Genomic DNA, 23,118 nt, shown 5'->3' on the forward strand with positions numbered 1-23,118 from the left:
TTTTGGTGAAATTTAGCAAATAGAAATTCTGTTTTCACATGAGGTTGAAATGATTAATTATGCATCAAATCTAGGGCTGAACTGTGGAGAGTTTTCCTGTACATATGATTTGTGTTCCACATATTCATTTAAGTTTCTAACATATAGTATCTAAAAGGTGGGACTAGATTCTCATTCCAATCCACAGATTGTATAACCAGTGGCATTAGTCTTGAGTCCTGGATCCTAGGAAATGGATTATAATTAGCCTGAGTTCTGAATCCTGGGAACTGAGGCCATAGTACAGGAGGGAACAAAATGCTCCCTCCTTTTCTGGGAATGGGGCCAGCTCCAAATAAAATTTGAAATTGGCACTTAATTGTTAAATATAGTCTCATCATCATTTCTGATAACATCTGTTCTTCCTTGTTTTACAAGGATCCCATATCCTCTTCGTATCTCAGGGTTTTTTTTGTGTGTGTTTTTTTTTCCTTCTTTTTCCCTAGCAGATGCTTCATACTCTTAAATTATCTCCTCTTCTTTCACTGCCCATTTACATAATAGCTAATCTCACCTGCATGTTGACTTAAACAGAATTATCAGACTGACTCATTACTGAACTATAAATGATAGAACTCTCCCAACAAAAACACTTGATAGAAAAAGAGGGAAAAAAACTATTTATTACCTGGATATTTCAGTTGGTTGGAATCAGACTGTAATACAAAAGAGTGAACACATGATTACAGTATCATGTAAACTGTTTTGTGGGGTAGAGGACACATTAAAGCAACTGGCTCCATCTGGAAATAGACAACAATTTGGCTCTTCTGAAATCAGTATCCTTAGATATATTTTTTGGTAGATGTCTCTAATTATTCCTCTAGAGATACTAACAAAGTCTACTTACACACACCACACATTTGTAAACATATAAATGCAAATCTGTTTCCTTTGTAGCACTCAAACCCTTTGTAATTTTCTTCTCCAGTAGGTTGTAAGCTTCAGTGGATACAAGCAATCTTGTTCCCTGCTGGATCTCAGCACTGAATGCACTATTTGACACATGAATTAATGAACCCAGGGGTTCTCTAAAATATTAACATTTGATGCCTGTGGTTTTCATAGCAACAGCAACAGCAGGAGTTCTAGTGAATTTGGATAGGAACAAGAACTGATTTTATGTGTATATTATTTAGGTCAGAGACCAACTACAATTTATCTTTTTGTATTTGAATTCCTAGTTATTTTAATATTTAAATGCAGAAGCTAGGATATAATGAAGTATTAATGTTAACAAAAGCAAAACATGAAGAATCACTGAAATTTTAGTTTCTCAGTAGTCTTTCCAACTGTAAGACTTCTGACTGTATTTCCTTTTATTCTGTCATGTAGCAGCCATGTTCTTCTATATTTCTCCACACATTAATTCTAATGTAAGTATTGTGCCATTTATGAAATTCTCTACGTGGGCGTACTCCAAATTTCCTTTGTTTGCATGCACAGGTGGTGGTCGATATGTTCCAGGCTCTTCATCAGGATCTTCTAACACACTCCCTGTAGCAGATCCTTTTACAGGTGGGAAGCAGTTTTGATCAATACGTCTTTCTTCACTAAATTTATAGCATTTTACATTATATGATTTTGTGTTTTGAAGAATCCAATAACTGATAATTCCCTTTATATTTCCAATTTTGATGGATCTCCTTAACTTCTAATTTTTTCTTTTTCCTCGAGTACTTTTATAGCTTTCTTCATGACTTTTTAAATAGCATATTTATTAAAATTCATCATTTTCTCCAGTGATTCCTTCCTGAAAGGAGAGCAGAGTCATTAAGAGCATAGATTTTAGAGTCAGATAGACCTTGATTCAAAATCTGGCTCTACCACTTACTTGCTGTAAGAAGTTGGCAAGTTACTTAACCTGTCTGAGCCTATTTTTTTTATCTGTGAAATTAGATAATAGGGGAATCCACCAACCGAGACACAGCATGAGTGCTATCACTGGCGAGATCTACTGATCATGAGCAGAGAAGGAGCCATGTGAGTCCCCTGATATTGGATGGAGCAGTGCAGTCAAGAAGTTTGCCCAGGCATATTTTGCCTTTAGCATGGAAGGAGACAGTCCACCCAGCTACCCAGGATTAGTCTTCCTAATCTAAGTTATTAATGGCCTTCATGAAGCCCTGGAAGTGTTGGTGTGTCTCTTCAAAGTGACTTTATTTACCAAGGTATGCATGCCTTAGCATCAACACTACTGGAAAAAAATTGGACCTTAATACAGCTGAAGAAATCTTTGTTTTCAGAATAGCATTTAATATATCTTATGATGCTGTTGTTGGATCTTCAGCCAGAGTTCCTGGACAATATACCAAAGTTGGGAAGAGATTCATAGCATTTATGGTATCTTTCGGCCTTCCAAACTTAGTACTGTGAGCTCTAAAAGTGATACTGTACTAAACCATCAATTGGACCAACACTCAAACTTGGGTCAGTATCATGAAGTGTGACTTGCTCTCAGTGAGCGTCCCTTCTGAGAATGCATTGGTGGCCCGGATGCAAATAGCTGTATCCTGTGCATTGATAACCAGTATACCCAGAAACCAACTACCAAACTAAGTGTTGTGATAGCATGTTGGCCATTGAGGAAGTCTTTTGTGACATTGAAAAGGTAGTAAAGATCTGAATAATAGATAAGATGTTGACTTTCTCTCAGAATATTCAGGCATAGTGATTCCCTGAAACTTAGAACAACAGAGTTCCTAAATCTCATTAGCAGCTTTTTTTGGAACAGAAAGAATATACCAAGCTTCAAACAGTACCAACAAAATCAAGAGAACTCCTGGGGCCACCGTAACTGGAGCATGTCTCACTGTTGCAGTGTCAGTAACTCAGAAGAAGCAGTGAATATAGAAATATGCAAGATAGCATTGTGAAAGTCTTAAAAGAATTATGGAATTAGTAGGTTAACCGAACCATACTATTATAAAAGATAGATAACAACATCTGCCATATTGAGATACTATAAAAATCAAATGGTATAGTACATATAAAGTATTTAGCAAAATGCCTGGAAATATTTAAGCCCTCAATATATTTAGTTATTATTATTGTTAATGTTGTTTCTGCAGTTTTACTGATAGCACAGAGTCCTATCTTGCTTCCAACTTGAGGTCAATCTTAATTCTTTTTTCTTATTTATGTGGTTCTCAAACTTTTTTTTTTTTTTAGGGCTGCACTCGCAGCATATGGAGATTCCCAGGCTGGGGTGTAATCAGAGCTGTAGCTGCCGACCTACACCACAGCTCACAGCAACGCTGGATCCTTAACCCACTGAGCAAGGCCAGGGGTTGAACCTGCAACCTCATGGTTCCTAGTGGGATTTGTTTCCACAGTGCCATGACCAGAACTCCGGGTTCTCAAACTTTTAATGTCAATTAGAATCATCTGGGATGCTTGTTTAAGTTAACTTATTGCAAAGTCCCACCCACAGAGATTCTGGTACACTAAATTAGTGAAGAAGTTAAAAACATTCACAGTCCGATCCCTTTTACTCAGCAATTCTGACTAAATGTGGTTTACTGTTAAGGTAGTTTTAAAAGCTCCCTCTTGGTTTCTGTAGTGAAACTAATTTGGAAAGCCACCAGGCTGTTATGGGCGGGCCCTGGGAATCTGCATATTGAAACAGTGACTGATTCAGTTGGTCAGCAAACCACATTTGGAACAGTGTAGGACTGCATTCTGCCTCATAATGCCTTGGGCAAATTATTCAGCCTTCTTCTAAAATACTGTGCATAATAACTGTGTCTAATCAGTGTTTAAATAAATTTGTGTATATAGGATGCTTAGCATTCTAACCAGCATATAGTAAAAACAGGAAATCTACCTATTCTGTTTTCTTCTTTACTTTAATGAATCCTGTTCATATCTGCAGTTTTGTTTTTAGTTTGATTTGCTTTTTCTGTATGTGTTACACTGTTTCTGTCAACTCCTGGATATTAAACTCAGAGGGGCTAGAATAGCTCATCTTTCTTTTTCCCACAAAGGCTGATCCAGGTCTCTGAACATCTCCAAATCCTGCTGATTATCTCTCTGCACTTGTTTTTCCTTTTTCTGTCTTCCTATTTTCAGTAAAGCAACTGCAAGTATTCTTAAATGTGAAACTGGGCTATTATGATAGCATCCTTAACTCTTAACCTAGTTTCTTTTATTTGTCTTATATATCAGCTAATTCTACCTCTGTTTTTCAATAGAGTAGTGTTCACATTTCATTATGAAAACCTTGACTTCCTCTCCAGGCTGTTAATGCTTTGGTCATTCATTAAATTTCCATATTTATAGTGTATAAGGCATGTGATGTTTATTTCATAACTTGAGAATGATTTTTCTGGCTTACATTTATGGAGATCTAACTAAAATGCCAGACACTGTTCTAAGCATTTTTCTGTATTAAATTTACAGCCCTTTTATTAAGATACCATTCTGAGGTGTGATTAATAATGAAAATAAGTCATTCTGTGTTATAGTTTGCCATTATCTGTGCTTACTAGGAATATTACTGCTTTTTAGGTGGTGGCCGGTATGTGCCAGGATCTGCAAATATGGGAACTATGATGGCTGGAGTTGATCCATTTACAGGTACTTTTCCTTTTCTCTCTTTTTTCTTTTGGATTTTAAAAATTTATTAGAACATTTATGAAATGGAAGTTTAAGGAAATTGGTATCTTTTTCTTGCTGGAAAACTTCTTATATGGTAAATCAAGACCAAACTTCTTGATCTGGCTTTTAGAGTATTCTCAGAATTGTGCCATTACTGTTTGGTGAACTAAAACAAGGCATTTTAACCTGATCCCCAGTGATGCTCACTTGACCTGATGTTGCCCATTAGTAAGGGCAGTTTTATGATTTTTTTTCTTGTGCAGCCAGGATTGAAAACTGCTGTTCTACTGTGTTAAGGCTGGCTTCCTCACTATCCTTACAAAATCTGAGTTCATTCCAGTCTCTCCCCCTTTCTTCTTTCTTAATGTGTTTAGAGTACCCCTGTTCACTACGTCACACATTGTTCTCTAAAAGGACTCAGAAGAAAATTTGCTTTTATGATTTAGACCTGGAATATTTAAAGGCTTTCTCCTGAGCAACTAATTTTTTTTTTTTTAACTTTTAATACTTAGCCTGGACTTTGACACATCTTACTTGTTCATCATTATTGAATATATACTCACATGCTTTTTTCCTCTATATTGGCTGCCAGTAAAAACACAGGAATGAATTTGTGGTTTACCTCTTGCAAGCCTGACAGGTTTCTTGGCATATATATTTCCCTACTTGTTATTATATACAAGAGAATATGTGTGGCATATGTTATTGAGCATAATGAAATAAATATTCATAAACCTACCACTCTACTTGAGAACTAACTTGGTATATGATTTTGTAAGCTATTTTTTCATTGCAGAAGTAACATTGGCAGAGTTCCTGTCGTGGCTCAGCAGGAACAGATCTTACTAGTATCCATGAGATTGCAGGTTCTATCCCTGTCCTTGCTCACTGATCGGGGATCTAGTGTTGCCATGAGCTGCCGTGTAGGTTTCAAATGAGGCTCAGATCCCATGTTGCTGTGGCTGTGGCATAGGCCAGCAGGTGTAGCTCCAATTTGACAATTTGACCCTTAGCCTAGGAACTTCCATATGCTGTGGGTACAGCCCTAAAAAGACAAAAAAAAAAAAAAAAAAAAGGAACATTGGCTGATAGTATTAAAGTATAACATAGTAGTTAATATTAAGGACTTGAGTGAGAATGCTCAGATTCAGATTCAAATCTCAGTTCCACTATATGTTACGTGTTTTCCCTTTAACAGGTCATTCTGTTTCTATGTCTTTGTTTCTCAATTTGTAAAGTTATATATACTTACTAGAGTTGAGAGTTTGAAATTATAAAATGTACATAAATCATTTTATACAGAATAAATGCTTAGTAATGTTAGCTATACATGTTGTATTATAAAAGTCTTAAAGTTAACAGTGCTTCCTCCCATTTTTCAGAAATTGAAATCTTTAACAGTTGGGTTATGTACTGGACCTTATCTAAGCTGTTGTCATCTATCGCCTAGACTAATCAAATAATAGCCTCTGAATTGATCTCTCAGTGGTTTATACTGCAGCCAGCTATCTTTATACATAAACCCTGTATGTCCCTCTCTTGATCAAAACTCTTTAATAACTTCCCATTGACTGGTTTTTCTTGCCTTCCATCACATTGCTCTCTGCCTCTTTTCCGCCATGCTGACCTGCATCAGTGTTTTGAGCATAGCATGCTGTCTTCCTGTCTTAGGAGTTTGGTATATGCTGTTCTCTTTTGTAATATTTGCACCCTTTGCTTTATTATTTAGACCATAAATTGTTGTTTGTTTGTTTTTTTTTCCCTCTTTTTTCTAATTTTGCAGCATAGTACTTATAAATGAATTCAGTGAAACTTTCCTGGACACTCACATATGCCTCTTGCTAGATCCTCTACTCTCTCTTAAGCATTCAATGTATCCTATAGTTTTCCTTTAGAGAACTTTTCATTATACTTAATTCTTTAAATGATATTTGATGTGCAACCTCCTTGCCACAACTAGACTCTAAAAACCAAGAGTGTAGAAAGTGTCTTTGATCATGTCAATAAATATTTTATGCTTTGTAAGCAAATTAGAATTAATTTTGTGTGCTTACCTCATTCTTTATCTATCTTTCCCCTTCTGTTTCTAATATAATCAAAAGATTAAAATGTTTTTTCATATTTTTGTCAAATGTATTAATTTTACATCAGAACAAAAATTTTGCGTAAATTAAGATATGAAATGAAAGACAAATTAGACTTAAATTATGCTTTAATTGAAGTAGCTTTGTTCACTAAAATTGCTGAATTTTCATCTTGTGGCAGTTTTTTGCTCATGATCAGATACTGAGTTTCAGCTACTTAAAATGGGGATTTAAGAAGTAAATACATATAATATACTAGGACCCTTGCCCTTCAAGAGCTTAAAACTTGGGATGATTTATAAAAATAATGTAGAAAATGACAGTGCCTGCTATGTCATTTGGAATGAGGAGAAAGAGATCAGTATGCCTAGAGAATAAAGGAATGGAAAGTCTCATAATTGTTTTTTATCCTTTGAAAACTTTTAATTTTTAAGGCCGCACGCATGCACGGCATATGGAGGTTCCCAGCTACAGCTGCCAACCTATGCCAGAGCCACAGCAACGAGGGATCCGAGCCATGTCTGCGACCTACACCACAGTTCATGGCAATGCAAGATCCTTAACCCACTCAGCAAGGCCAGGGATCAAACCTGCAACCTCATGGTTCCTAGTCAGATTCATTTCTGCCGCGCCACGACGGGAACTCCAGAAACTTTTAATTTAGATTGAATCTTTAAACATGAGAGTAGAAAATATGAAGTAGAAAGGCTTTGTTTTACGTTTAAGCTTCTATTCTAAAAACAAAAGTTATTATATCAACAAATATGTATATAAAATCTTAAAAGATTTATTTCCCCTCTGGAGTTGCCTGTTATTTTTATTGCATACACTGAATAGTTATATATCTCAGTAATTTTGAAAACAGAAGTCCAGTTAGAAAAATCTCACTTTTGACCACTCCAAATGATTTTCATCTTCTATTCCGTAAATAGGGAACAGTGCCTACCAATCAGCTGCATCTAAAACAGTGAATATTTATTTCCCTAAAAAAGAGGCTGTTACTTTTGACCAAGCAAACCCAACGCAAATATTAGGTAAGTGTATTTTAAATAGTTTTCTCATATATCCACACCCTCTTTGAAATGCTCTCAAGACTGTTTCTCTCTTAAGCATGTGCTGGGAACCAGGTGCTTACAAGACAGAGACTTGTATTTCTGTATGGCACAACTGAGTAGACTAAAAAATCACAGTCTAACAATGGACATTAATACTTTATAAACCTTATGCAAATATAAGGTAAATGCTTTTCAATGACATTAATGAGAAAAAAGTTAAGGGAGAAAAGTAGAAATCCCATCCCCCAAGCTTTTTTCAGGGAAAAAAAAGATAAAGAAAAAATAATGAAAGAATAAAGCATTTAAACAGTAAAGATCTTGTCTGTAAAAATGAAACGGCTGAGTTGCCTTTGATTGCTTTTTCTGTTTGTTTTTCTTAAAATGACTGGGTTTTGTTTGTTTTTGACTAAGGTTAGGACTAGCTCTGTTTGCCCCAGAGATTATGGTGAGGGTTAACTGAGATAACATACATTCATTTAAGACAGAGGTGTTACTGTTTTTTGTGGGTGGGGTGTGAGTTGTCATTATCCTTCATATTATCTTTATGAAGATGATTCAGGTGTTTTCTTTTTCCTGTGTTTTCTGGGTGTTCCCCCCCCCCACATCCAAGGCATGCAGAAGTTCCCAGATAGGGAGTTCCTGTTGTGGCTCAGCAGGTTATGAACCTGACTAGTACCCATGAGGATGTGGGTTTAATCCCAGGCCTCACTCAGTGGGTTAAGGATCCAGCATTGCCATGGAGCTGTGGTGTAGGCCAGCAGCTACAGCTCCAATTTGATGCCTACTCTGGCAATTTCCATATGCTGCAGGTGCAGCCCTAACAAAAAAAAGTTCCCAGACCAGGGAACAAACCTATGCCACAGCAGCAACCCAAGCCGCCTCAGTGACAGTGCCAGATCCCTAACCCACTGAGCCACAAAAGAACTAAACTCCTCTTAGGTGTTTTCCTAATTGCTTGATTTTGAACAATAAAAAGTATGTGCATACTTTTAGACAACTTGACATTTTAAAACTCCTGTAGAAATAAGAAAGGTCTCTTGCTTTTTGCATTCCTTAAATAAACTTTGTTCTAATATTCTGTTAGTGTTAAGCAATTTTAATGCCAAAGAATAGTGAAATAGGTCCACGTTTGTAGTTATGATTGCTTAAAAATTTGTAAATTTCTATCTTCTTAAAACTTTTGTGGAGTTCCTATTGTTGCTCAGGGCGTAATGAACCTGACTAGCATCCATGAGGACGTGAGTTTGATCCCTGCCCTTGCTCACTGGGTTAAGGATACGGTGTTGCCATGAGCTGTGGTGCAGGTCACAGACACAGCTTGAATCTTGCATGGCTGTGGCCAGCAGCTGTAGCTCCAGATGGACCCCTAGCCTGGGAATCTCCATATGCTGCAGGTGTGGCCCTAAAAGACAAAAAGACGGAAAAAAAAAAAAAAAAGACTTTCATGATGAGAATTTGGGCTTTTTTATTCTTTGAGATAAAGATTTTTGAGTAAATGGGGTTCCCTTCATGGCTCAGTGGTTAACGAATCTGACTAGGAACCATGAGGTTGCGGGTTCGATCCCTGGTCTTGCTCAGTGGGTTAAGGATCCGGTGTGACCATGAGCTGTGGTGTAGGTTGCAGACGCGGCTGGGATCCCACAATGCTGTGGCTCTGGCGTAGGCCGGCGGCTATGGCTCCGATTCCACCCCTAGCCTGGGAACCTCCATATGCCACGGGAGCGGCCCAAGAAATGGCAAAAAGACAAGAAAAAAAAAAAAAAAAAGATTTTTGAGGAAATAGTGTTAGGTGACTCAAAGTAGCATTAATTATGACAAAGATGCTGATATTGATGATGCATGTGAAGAGTTTGAAAGAAATACTTTCATGAGGAGTTCCCGTCGTGGCGCAGTGGTTAACGAATCCGACTAGGAACCATGAGGTTGTGGGTTCGGTCCCTGCCCTTGCTCAGTGGGTTGATGGTCCGGCGTTGCCGTGAGCTGTGGTGTAGGTTGCAGACGCGGCTCGGATCCCGCGTTGCTGTGGCTCTGGCGTAGGCCGGTGGCTACAGCTCCGATTCGACCCCTAGCCTGGGAACCTCCATATGCTGCGGGAGCGGCCCAAGAAATAGCAACAACAACAACAACAAAAGACAAAAAAAAAGACAAAAAAAAAAAGAAATACTTTCATGAAATGTGAATATGCTAGCAAAGACAATATTGCCATTAAATATATTTTTTAATTTTTTTTTTTTTTCTAAATTTTTGTCTTTCTAGGGCCATACCCGTGACATATAGAGGTTCCCAGACTAGGGGTCAAATCAGAGCTGTACCTTCAGGCCTCTGCCACAGCCACAGCAACACCAGATTTGAGCTGTGTATGCAACCTACACCACACCTCATGGCAACACTGGATCCTTAACCCACTGAACAAGGCCATGGATCAAAACTGCATCCTCATGGATGCTAGTCAGGTTCATTTCTGCTGAACCACAATGGGAACTCCCCTAAATACATTTTTAAAATAGTGTGATGAAGTCAAGTGTGCAGATGGAACTAAGTCAATAAAGTAAATATTATAAATATACATTTAACTTTTTGACTGTTTCATTGGCAATCATAGAAGCTGACATAAGTTGGCTAAAATTTGTTATAGATTTTATCACTGAGAAAGTAGGAGATTGACTAATATATGGCATATAACATGGCTCTGAAAACCATTCAAAATGATAACAAACATATACTTAAAAACTTATTCAGGAGTTCCCATCATGGCTCAGCAGTAATGAACCTCAGTGGTATCCATGAAGATGCGGGTTCGATCCCTGGCCTCGAATAGTAGGTTAAGTATCCAGTATTGCTGTGAGCTGTGGAGTCCATGGTCGCAGATTAAAAACATACGGTCAGGAGTTCCTGTTGTAGCTCAGTAGTAATGAACCTTACTAGTCCCCATGAGGATGTGGGTTTGTTCCCTGGCTTCGCTCAGTGGGTTAAGGATCCGGCATTGCCATAGGCTGTGGTGTAGGTCACAGATGCTGCTCAGATCAGACATTGCTGTGGCTGTGGTGTAGGCTGGCAGCTTCAGTTACAAGTCTACTCCCAGCCTGAGTGTGGCCCTAAAAAGCAAAAAGAAAACTCAAAACAAAACCAAAAAAACTTACTCAAAGCAGAAAGCTTTAAAGCCTGAAGGTCTTAGAAGATAACAGGTAAATAAAAATCATCACAGTAACCTTTCTCTTTCTATACTTAACTCAGCTTAAAAATACTCACAGGCCTTATTTTATGGCCTTTGATAACTGCTGTGAAAAATCTTAACTCCCCCTAGTGTGTGATAGAATACTCTTATTAAAATTACAGTCAGGGAATATTGAAGGTTTGGATTTGGTTTCTAGGTAAACTAAAGGAACTTAATGGAACTGCATCTGAAGATAAGAAGTTAACTGAGGAAGACTTGGTACTTCTTGAAAAGATACTGTCTCTAATATGTAATAATTCTTCAGAAAAACCTACAGCGCAGCAACTGCAGACTTTGTGGAAAGCTGTTAACTGGCCTGAAGGTATGAAAACACTCTTTAAAATGTAACTAGAAAACAGAAAGTTTATCTTTTTATTTCTATCCATACTTCTTAGTGTTTCTAGATTTAGAAGTTAAGATGGGTAGTTGAAACACACATTGTGAACAACTTAACAAAAAGGATCCACTGTATCCCTGTAATTCATAGTCTTGCTTTGATCACATACCTTATGAGAATCTGAAGGTAATATAATGATCCCCATACACAGACCATTGTGTACTGTTTCAGAGCATCTGTGGGTCCCCTGCAAGGCATCCATGAAACTCTTTGTGACCTGTTAACCATAGGCTACAAACATTTGCTCTAAGTATTTTTTCTTTTATTTAGTTAATTTACTTTTGTTTATTCCAAAAGTGCCCTCTTCCCTATCAGTTTTTCATGTAATTGATTTATTGAAGAAAAAAAAATCATTTGTCCTGCAGAATGTCCCATATTTGGGATTTGGCTGATCACGTAACGTGTTCCTCTATCTCTATTTTTCCTGCTAGGCATAATTAGATTCTGGTTCAGTATTTTCGTGGGTTTTTTTTTGTTTTTTTTTTTGTTTTTTTCAGGTGAATATCCATTATGAGTGATGATGCATACTACCTTTATATCACAGGGGCAGTAATTTCTGTTTTCCTCAACTCTTTGGTCTTCTTTTAGGATTTTTTAAAAATTACGTACCTGGAGTTCCCATCATGGCTCATGGTTAATGAACCCGACTAGCATCCATGAGGATGTGGGTTCAATCCCTGGCCTTGCTCAGTGGGTTAAGGATCCGGCATTGCCATGAGCTGTGGTGTAGGTTGCAGACGTGGCTCAGATCCCGAGTTGCTGTGGTTGTGGCGTAGGCTGGCGGCTACAGCTCCGATTAGACCCCTAGCCTGGGAACCTCCATATGTTGCCCGTGCAGCCCTAAAAGACAAAAAAAAACAAACAAAAACCAAAAAACTACATCCCAATTCTGTTCTCTCCATAAGGATTTATTGAATACTCACTGTATGTAGACCTATTTCAGTAACCCAGGAGAATTACCATATTTTTATAGCATATGTGATCTTTGTAGCAATAAATCCAGTCTCCATAAATATGAAAAATCAGTTATTACAAGGTTTTAGAAATATATGCATTTTGTAAAGCAGGCATATGATTTTTAACATTTAAAATTTTTTGACAATATATTTTTCTTTTTTTTGATAGATATTGTCTTTCCTGCGCTTGACATTCTTCGGTTGTCAATTAAACATCCCAGTGTGAATGAGAACTTTTGCAATGAAAAAGAAGGAACTCAGTTCAGCAGCCATCTTATCAATCTTCTGAACCCTAAAGGAAAGCCAGCAAACCAGCTGCTTGCCCTCAGGACTTTTTGCAATTGTTTTGTTGGCAAGGCAGGACAAAAGCTCATGATGTCCCAGAGGGAATCACTAATGTCCCAGGCAATAGAACTGAAATCAGGGAGCAATAAGAACATTCACATTGCTCTGGCTACACTGACCCTGAACTATTCTGTTTGTTTTCATAAAGACCATAACATTGAAGGGAAGGCTCAATGCTTGTCTGTAATTAGCACAGTCTTGGAAGTTGTACAAGACCTGGAAGCCACTTTTAGACTTCTTGTGGCTCTTGGGACACTTATCAGTGATGACTCAAATGCTGTACAATTAGCCAAGTCTTTAGGAGTTGATTCTCAAATAAAAAAGTTTGCATCGGTATCAGAACCAGCTAAAGTAAGTGAATGCTGTAGGCTTATCCTAAATTTGCTGTAACAGAGGGGTGGGGGCTGAGATTTTAAATTGATTAGTGTTTTTTTCCCTCACATTTTACATGACTGATTACAGATGATAAAAAAAAAAAAGATTGCTGTGGATTAAGTAAAATTTCAGATCTTGTAAAGTGGGGGGAAGGGTAAACAAAGAAGGAGAAATAAAATTTTTGCACTGATGAACTGTGAAATTTTCCTGTGTAACGTGGGTAGGTCTTTAAGAGTTTAGAAATAAATTAAGAATGAGCTATGACCAATAACAACACAACAACTACACCGATGTAATTCCATTACCTTAGCCACCTAAAAAAAGATGAGGGCTTTTATTTGTGTAATCCGCTTTTGCTATTTTTATATACCCAAAACTACTGTTGATGGTTGTCTTTTTTGTGCGTGTATCTTTTTTTTTTTTTTTCATTTTAGGGGCATACTCGCGGCACATGGGAAGTTCCCAGGCTAGGGGTCAAATCAGAGCTACAGCTGCCGGCCTATGCCACAGCCACAGCAGCATGGGCTTTGAGCTGTGTCTGTGACCTACATCACAGCTCATGGCAACACCAGATCCTTAACCCACTGAGTGAGGCCAGGGAACGAACCTAAATCCTCATGGATCCTAGTCAGGTTAGTTAACCACTGAGCCACAGAGAACTCCCCTTTTTTTAAAATTTAATTTCTGCTGTACTCATTTTCATTGCTAGATACTTTCAACAGCACTGATTCATTCAAGGTCTTGTTTTAGGACGTCTACTTTTTTTTTTTTTTTTTTTTGGTCTGTGCCTGCATTATGCAGAAGTTCCCAGGCCAGGAATCAAAGCCACACCACAGCAGCATTCTGAGCCACGGCAGTGACAATGCTGGATCCTTAACCTGCTGAGCCATCAGGGAACTCCTACTTTAGAATTTTTTAAATTAACTATGTTATAAATTATTCCACATATTGAAAATATATAATTTCTTCATTTAAATCCTTTGTAAATAGTAAGTTTGTTTGATGGCTCCTTTTTACATGAAGTAAAAAGCAAATTACTGAGCTATGTTAGGTTATATATAACATCAGACGATTGAAGCCTCAGATGGACTATAGGCTTCAGATTCAGTTTCTGTTGCCCTTCACTGAGGTAACTTCATTACTCATTTCCATGTCAATATTTGATTGTTTATTTTTGGTCATTTCCATTTATCAAAGGGAATTTGGAATGTGTTGAATAATATCAGGCAGTTGTTCAAGCAAGAATACATCAAACTTACTTGCAAGTTCAGAGGCTGTCATGGGAAATTAGTATTTTTGAGCCCCTAACATGGTCCCTATCCTATGCTAAACACTTTGATATTTAATTCCCAAATCCCTTAAATATGGGATGATGTTATCTCTGCAGAAGTAAAGATGGTGGGATAGATCTTAATGGAAAAAGAGAAATGTATATATACCATGCTATACTTCCTAGACAGCAGAGAGTGGGGGTTCACAAATTTGTCTGAATATCCTAGCAACTAACACAAGGAACCATCCCATTAATTACATAATTTGTTGTTTCTAAGAGAGCTTCAACATCCTAAGAAAAGCATAATTATTTATTAAGGTGGGTGAGATTTTTTTCATAACAAATACTTTGCCTAAAATAAGCAGTATTCCCAACATTTATGTTGGTACTATATATATAGAACCCTGAATTTCCTGGCTTAATGAATTTCCATTATCCAGATTAATCCAAAGGAAAACTTTTGAAATATCAAAACAGAATGGATAAAATATAAATCAAGGGGAAGGGTATTTTTCTAAGTATTAAATTGCAATTTTCTGGTGTGTACCCAGACTTTAAATATTGTTTGCTGGTTCCATTAGTAACTCATGCTTTACTTTTGTTGGATTGCAATTTAGAGGGTTAAGTCAAATGACAAAGTTAAGAGTCTGTCTCCATTACAACTCTGCTTTCTTGTTAACATGTTGTGTTTAGCATGCAATTGAAAGTACAATTTATCTGCAATATTTTGAAATACTAGGTACCTTAGAATAATGGTAGGATGTAGAGTTTTGGTTAAGAATATGAATTTACTCTTCTAAATGTGTATGGGGTAGCAAATGGTAAACAGTGTTTGCTTCCTATTAGTGTACAAGTCTTTTTATAACTACCTTTTTCACGTTTATTGAAAAACTACAAAATACAATTTAGCCAAAAAGTAAAGAAAAAATAATACCACTTAAAAGATAAGTGTTAAGTGGTGATTTAATTATTTCACATATTTTTTTTCTTTTGTAGTTATTTTTTTCCATGATCCCCTTAATATTTTTTCTGACTAAAAATACATTCACTGAATAAAACACACATATATTAAATAAAAATCTCCTGTAATTCCACTATCCAGAGAGAACTGTTCTTGACATGTGCCATATCAATTGGTGTGAAAACATGTTTTATTTTTTAAAGGATTGTATGATACACATTGTTCAATAACCTGATTTTTTAACTTGACATATAGTATGCATATTTCTACCTTAATAAATGTAATATTACATTATACTGATGTTCCCATTTCCTATTATCTGACATTGGTTCCAATTTTTGACTATCAAACAATGCTATGGAAAATCTCACAAATGTCTTACTAGTTCCTTAGGGTAAATTTTACACTTGGATTTGGTGGGTCAAGTTAATGCACATTTTTAAACTTGATAGGTCCCCAAACCACCTCCAGTGGTAAAAGTCTCTTGGAGTTAATGTCTTTCCTATTGCATTAGCAATAGCTGCCTGCAAAGAGCTAAGTCATTGTCTCTATTTCATAACTATTACAGTCCTTCTGGCATTACATTTTTTAAAAATAAGCATGTTTATTGTAACTTTTTACATGACTAGCTGAATACATAACTGTATAGCAATACAATGGAGTTTTTTTTTACTTCATAATCCTCTTAAATGATGGAAAAAGCATAGCTAAAAACAAGATTCTTCACAAAGGTAATTCTGGGGGAAAGACTGGGTCATAGCTGCCTTAGCAAGTATCACTTGTATCACGGTTATTTTGTGAAGAAAATATATAATGTATAGAGGATCATCTGTGACATGCCATCCTTCCTAGAGACCTTGAGATAAAAATTACCCACCTGAGATTAGGAAATGTTATTCAATCTTTTTAGAAAATAATTTTAATCTAATTTCAAATGCATTTTCCTGTAGAAAATTATACACAATGTGTTTATCTGTTTGGATTGCTACAACAAAATACCATATGTTGGAATTTTGGAAGACAGCAAACATTCCTCACACTTCTGGAGGCCTTAAAGTCAAAGATGAGGGTACTGGCCTTTTTGGTGTTTGGTGAGGGTCCACTTCTCAGCTCTTAGATGCCTTCTTCTCCCTGTGTCCTTACATGGCAGAAGGGAGGAGGGAGCTTTCTAAGGACTCCTCATTCATGAGGCTTCCACTCTTAAGACCTAATCACCTCCCAAAGGCTGGACCTCCAAATACCATCACATAGGGGATTAGGTTCAACATGGATTTTGAAGCTGTACATTCAGTCTATAGCACACCATGTACTTGTAGTTATAAATACAATTTTGGAGACTTTCATTTAACATCATTTCCCATGTTTCCTTTTGATTTTTAAATGAAAATGTTTGTACATACAGAAAAGTTGTGATAAAGTGAACGTGTTATCTTGTTCTTGTTGCCCTAAAAAGCAAAACAAACAAAATTAGTTACAAACATGTTCATCAACTAAATACTTCATTATGCACCTTTCTAAGAATAAAAACATTACAAAGAATTTTTTTTTTTTTTTTTTAAGGGCCACACTTGTGGCATATGATGGTTCTGGAGCTAGGGGTGGAATCAGAGCTAAGGCTGCCGGCCTACGCCATAGCCACAGCAATGCAGGATATAAGCCGCATCTGCAACCTATACCACAGCTCAGGGCAACACCAGATCCTTAACACACTGAGCGAGGCCAGGGATCCAACCCGAAACCTCATGGTTCCTAGTCAGATTCACTCCTGCTGCGCCACAACGGGATCTCTGTCAAAGAATATTCTTATTGACAACCACACCATTATCATACTTAAGGGAATTGTCATTTCTTATATCCAGTCCATATACAGATTTACTCATTGCCCTAAGAATGTTTTCCATAACTTTTTTTCTTTCTTAGGGCCACACCTGTGGCATATGGAGGTTCCCAGGGGTTGTATTGGAGCCATAGCTGCCAGCCTATGCCACAGCCACAGCAACACAGGATCTGAGCCATGTCTGTAACCTATGCTGCACCTTGTGGCAATGCCAGATCCTTAACCCACTGAGTGAGGCCAGGGATCGAACCCACATCTTCATGGATACTGTTTCTGGTTCTTAACCTGCTAAGCCACAAAAGGATCTCCTTTCTATAACTTTTGTGCTGAAAGATCTAAATAATCAATGATTATGTATTGTAGTTAGTTATTTTGTTATATGCCAGCCAGGGAGTGGGTCTGCTAGCAGAGCCAACTAATGTGTACTAGTTTTTTGTCTGTTTGGGTTTGGTTTTTTACTTTAATATCTGAGCTTCCTTAAAGATGTTTCCCTTCCTTTAACTAAAGGAAATTAGGAGAATAAGAACTAATTGGCATTCTAATTTTCATCTCAACAAAGATGAGGGAATTGTTCTTACATGTCTTATTTTCTACCTTTCTGACTGCTTCCCAAAGTGGTTATCAGGTTTTATTTGTTTAATGTTGAAAATTAGGAGGCTTGCTTTCCAGGGTTACTAAGAAAGGCAAGATTTTGAAGGTAACAAACAACTCTGGTGCCTGTCATGGAGAAAAATATCCTCTTCTTTAGAGAAAAAGCTGACCAACATCTTTCTGTAAATTAGGTAGGCTGATACTGATGCTAGGCCTAAGATGAGGTCTTGGGATTTAAAACTTGACTTTAGGTTTCCTGGACACATTGTAATAAGTCAGAAAAGTGTAACGTCCAAATGGCAGTGATAGTTTCATTAGATGTGTTAGAGATAACATCACTCTACATTTAAGGCATATGATATAGCAACATTCCACAGAGTGGTTTGCAACTGGATTTAAAACCAACCAGTTCAGAAGCATTGTAAAGAACAGACAAATTTAAGTAAATTATATTGTACATGTTAAGCAAGCTACTTTATGCCAGTTCTAAGTTTATGCTCATTATACCTATGGGGCAAATACTGCTATAAAAGTAATCTTACTTTTTTTTTTTTTTTTTTTTTGTCTTTTTGCCATTTATTGGGCTGCTCTCGCAGCATATGGAGTTCCCAGGCTAGGGGTCTAATTGGAGCTGTAGCTGCTGGCCTACGCCAGAGCCACAGCAACGTGGGATCTGAGCCGCGTCTGCGACCTACACCACAGCTCACGGCAATGCCGGATCTTTTAACCCACTGAGCAAGGCCAGGGATTGAACCCGCAACCTCATGGTTTCTAGTCGGATTCATTAACCACTGTGCCACGACGGGAACTCCATAATCTTACTTTTTTTATAGGTGAAGAAACTGAAAGAGGTGGAGTAAAACTGACAAATCAGTAGTAACAAATCAATGGAATTATATTTAATAAATGATGTTGGCAAAATTGGATAGTAATATGGATAAAAATCTCAATTTGTAGTAGCCACTTCACTTTATAATATTAGCAACTATGGTGACATAGTGGCACATAAGCTTGATGCATAAAGCAGAGGGCAGTGTGAAACAAGCCCTCAAACCACATTTCTTTCATTCTTGTGTCCTCGAACTAATAAATTCAAGAAATGTTTACTTATTTCTACATCATTTAACATTTCAATAGTTAAAGCAACCAGATATGTAGTGTAATACAGCAAAAGAGTATTGGGTTTGGAGTTAGAAAGCCATATATTTCAATGACATTTCTATGACTTACTAGTAAATTAAGGCAAGTTTGGTCATCTGTACATGGAATTTCATAAAAGAAAGTAATAAAATATTTGCGTAAAAGGTTAGTAAAATATCTGCCACATAATAAGTGCTTATCAAGCATTCCTTTAAAAGATAAACAAGGCTACCTACTGTCTTCATCATAAAAGGGACTGCTGTGAACAAGGAACATTCAAAAGAAAAAAGTATTAGATTTCATGGCTACAGTGTAAAAAATGCCCATGGGGAGTGTGTCCTGATGAATTTTTAATAAAATCGGTTGGTTGGAATTCTAAATAAAAATATCCTTATATTTCTTTATAATGGCACAGAACCTTACCATGAAATATAAAGGTATTTCTGTTGGAATATAAGAATCATATCTACCCATACTACAGACGTGGCAGTGAACAGTGAGTGACTTTGATATCAAACCAGCTTTGAAGACCCTTCTCATAACTAGCAAAGAAACACAAGGAAAGGAGGGTCTAGAAAGTGTGTATATCAGTTAACTATAGCCACAATAATACTGCACGCACACACACACACACACAAACACACACACACAAAACGGTTACAAAAACAACAGTGATTATTTAGCTCAGGAGTTACAAGCATGTGGGTTGGCTGATCCTGGCTAGGCTCATTCATGACTCTGCTCTAGGCTGGGCTTGACGGAATAGCTTAGTTGGGGTAGCTGAGACTTATTTGTCTCATCTTTCTCCTGGAACCAATGGGCTAGTCCGAGTCTATAATTTTCATGATGATGGTGGAAGCACAAGAGTGATCCATCCTAACTGTGCAAGCTTTTTAAAATTATTATTACTCAATGAATTTTATTACATTTATAGTTGTACAACGATCATCGCAACTCAATTTTATAGCATTTCCATCCCCAACCCCGAGCATTCCCCCACCCCTCCAACCTGTCCAAGCTTTTTTTTTTTAGTCTGCTTGCTGCACATCTGCTTAACATCCCCTTGACTTAAGTCACATGGCTGACTTTATTGGCAGGGAATTATGTCTCTACTCTGTGGCAGAAGGACACTACCACATTACATAGCAAAGGGCATGAACACAAGAAGAGGTGAAGACCTGGAGACATTAATGCCATTTACCACAATGGTGACATAGAAGTTCCGTGGGGATCCACGATGTCTCAGAATTTAATAAGCACATAGTCTCTAGCATATGCCAGATATTCTATAATGTATCGAGACTTCAAAGATAGGTAATACATGGTCTCTGCTCATGAGAACTAACAGTATTTTGAAAAAGATATTGAGCAAGTGTCTGCAATAAAGACTTTTGGTTGCTCTATAGGGAGAAAAGTGGGTTGCAAAGGAAGAAGTGGCTAATTTAAGTAGGGTTCAGTATGGAAGTGACTTGGGGAAGGTTTAAATAAGTGATTCTTGAAAATTTAGATGTGGTTAAGGTGAGTGGAGGCGGGGTTTTTTGAATAGTCTTGGAGGGTATCTTGCAGGAAACATGTGGCAGCAGAAAAAATGCTGTTCAGATCATGGAAGATCTTACATGTTTTATGCTGTGTAAATTAGTGCTCTAGGTTGCAAAAGATAGAAAGTAGCAGATCAGCTTAATGGAACAAAAATTTAATTGGCTCACTGATGAAAAACTACACCCCTAGGACTAAACTAGCAGCTATGAGATAATTTCCTTGTAGTTCATCACTTAAGGTCAAAGAGTGAATTTTTCTCCTGCTGTCTCTTTATAAAATTCCAGAGAATTTTACACTCTCTCTAGCCAATAATGCATACTATCCTTAGCCAGTCACTGTGCTTGATGCTCACTTGACTGCTGAAGAGTAGGTATGAAAATGACATATAAATCCCAGTCTCTGCCTACCCTCCCATATATTTGTTCTAGGACAGAAAAGCAGTCCTGCATTTGTTTGCAGATCTTTAAGTCCTTAACAGTATTTAGTACTGTGCCTCCTAAGCTCTATAATATTGAGTTGAACCCATATGAAACTGTCAACCTTCAACCAGTTTTGACCTACAATAAAGGCAATTTCATGTGGTTCAACCTAAATAGACAATGGCATCTCATTGACTCTAAAACCAACCTTCCAATGTCTCTGCCATATTCACACCATGAGTCAAAGCCATTCCCTGGTCTTTATGACCCCATTTAATCTTAATTACCTTTTTAAATGCTTTATCTCCAAATAGTTACATTCACAATTAGGACTTCTACATATAAATTTTGGAGGGACATAATTCAGTTCATAATAGAGGTTATAAACATAAAATGTTATTGATTTGACATATTTATTTTGTCTGTGAACATAATAATCCCACTCCTTTTAGGCATGGTACTGAATGAGGACAATATGGAAGCCTACTCAGAGCACAGTAGGCTTGGCCTCACCATTTACCTTAGAAAGCAAAGCTAGGGAGTGAAGTCAGCTGTTTTCCCAGGGGGCAGGGATTGATTGGTCCTGCAACCAAGTTTGGTTTAGGCACTTATTAAATAGTTGTTGAGTGACTGAGACAGGTAGGGAATGTGGTCAAAGAGGCTTCTCTTTTGAATTGCTATCACCTTAATGAAAGTTACAAAATTACTACCACACAGTGTTGCCCCAGCCCTAACTTTTTTCCTTCTATGGCTAAAGACCCCAGCTGATACCACCCCAGCCAAGACACCCCCCCCTTTTTAATCTTGATTCCTGATTTAAAACCTGGTTTGTGTTTAGATCTAAAATCCTATAGAGCAACTCACAAAACCTAACAATCATAAAACCATGACTTATCACCTATTTTCAAAAACTCACTCATTCTCTTCAGGTCCTTCATTCACTCTATGCAGGGAATACATAATTTCCAGAAATCCTCCCTAAATTCTATTCTTTTCCATTCCTGCTCTCACACATTTCACACCCTCCTTTTATCTTTCTTGTCTCAAATTCTTTCTAAAATTAGCCTAGAATCTCCTTAGTGGTCTCTCCACTCCTACAATCCTGTTTTCTTCTCCTTCAAAAAATTAAGACCTGCTGTGTTGTGAAAAGGCAATTTTTGAGGAAAGAAGGAAGAGAAGAAAGGTAGAAACGTGATATGCCAATAATGTTTTATTCCTGCTCCCCTTTCCCCAACATAGAGAATTTACATTTAGAAGGTTGCTATACTTATTTCAGTAGATAAATGGTTAAACCAGATCACTTGATGATGAGGAAATGTATTTCAATCAGTGGCAAGTATTCAACATTGTAAATCAAGAATCTAAGTTAAAACCCTAATATTATATATTAATACACATTAAAAATTTTTTTCAGTATATGGATGATTTTTAAAGTTGGCTCAGCACTTTTTTCCAAAGGAATTCGATTAAACAGGGAAAAGTAAGATGCTAAAATCCTTTTTTTTTTTTTTTTTTGTCTTTTTGCCACTTCTTGGGCTGCTCTGGCGGCATATGGAGGTTCCCAGGCTAGGGGTTGAATCCGAGCTGTGGATGCCGGCCTACACCAGAGCCGCAGCAATGTGGGATCCGAGCTGTATCTGCAACCTACACCACAGCTTATGGCAACTCCGGATCCTTAACTCACTGAGCAAGGCCAGGGATCGAACCGGCAACCTCATGGTTCCTAGTGGGATTCGTTAACCCTAGTGGGATTCGTTAACCCTAGTGGGATTCGTTAACTGAGCCACGACGGGAACTCCAAGATGCTAAAATCCTTTGATTAATTTCTTTTTTTCCCTTTTTGGATACAAAATAATGTAATTTTTAAAATTTTTTGCAGGATGTGATAGGCTAAACGCCAGTATCTGAATATTAAATTGATAAATAGAATTAATACTAGAGCTAAGGGCCTTTAAAAGTGAAATCATTGCCTAGAAATTAGTGTTAATAGGGAAAAACAAGGAAGATCTGATACTTGTACAATTCCCTAAAACACATTTAGAAAACAATCTCCCCAGGTGATATGATTTTCCCTAAACTTCTTTCTTGTTTTAATGTTTTAAAAATTGGAAAACAAGTGAAATTGGAGAATCAAAAACTACACCTTTACCGGGAAAGGACCTGCGGGAATGCTCCATCTTCTGTTCTTTGCAGAAGGAAAACTAGGAAACGCACCAAAACTGCTCAGCCGCCCTTAAACTCGAGCAGCCCTCCCCAGCAGGCGGAGACAGCGTGATTGGCCCCTGCCCCGCTTC

At 37.4% G+C, this 23,118-nt stretch overlaps 1 protein-coding gene and 1 long non-coding RNA gene across 5 annotated transcripts in view; one reads left to right on the forward strand and one right to left on the reverse strand.

The window, feature by feature from the left end:
• Window positions 1–13,255, forward strand: part of PLAA (phospholipase A2 activating protein) — a 43,611-nt gene extending 30,356 nt beyond the window's left edge. Inside the window, exons 10-14 of one of the 4 annotated variants that reach the window (XM_003121873.6) lie at window positions 1,486–1,557; window positions 4,549–4,617; window positions 7,655–7,756; window positions 11,149–11,313; window positions 12,514–13,255. In XM_003121873.6, the coding sequence (XP_003121921.1) occupies window positions 1,486–1,557; window positions 4,549–4,617; window positions 7,655–7,756; window positions 11,149–11,313; window positions 12,514–13,079 (974 nt within the window). In that variant the 3' untranslated portion in view covers window positions 13,080–13,255. The remainder of the gene's footprint in view (window positions 1–1,485; window positions 1,558–4,548; window positions 4,618–7,654; window positions 7,757–11,148; window positions 11,314–12,513) is intronic. The other 3 variants (XM_021062716.1, XM_013986020.2, XM_021062719.1) reach the window with 3 other exon arrangements.
• On the reverse strand, window positions 633–23,095 carry LOC102163685. The gene is made up of 3 exons (XR_298010.3): window positions 22,974–23,095; window positions 16,699–16,743; window positions 633–1,792 (listed from the first exon to the last, which is right to left on the reverse strand). It is a non-coding gene; the product is annotated as an uncharacterized LOC102163685 (long non-coding RNA).

This window comes from Sus scrofa, chromosome 1 (assembly GCF_000003025.6).
Source record: "Sus scrofa isolate TJ Tabasco breed Duroc chromosome 1, Sscrofa11.1, whole genome shotgun sequence".
Lineage (NCBI taxonomy): Eukaryota > Metazoa > Chordata > Mammalia > Artiodactyla > Suidae > Sus > Sus scrofa.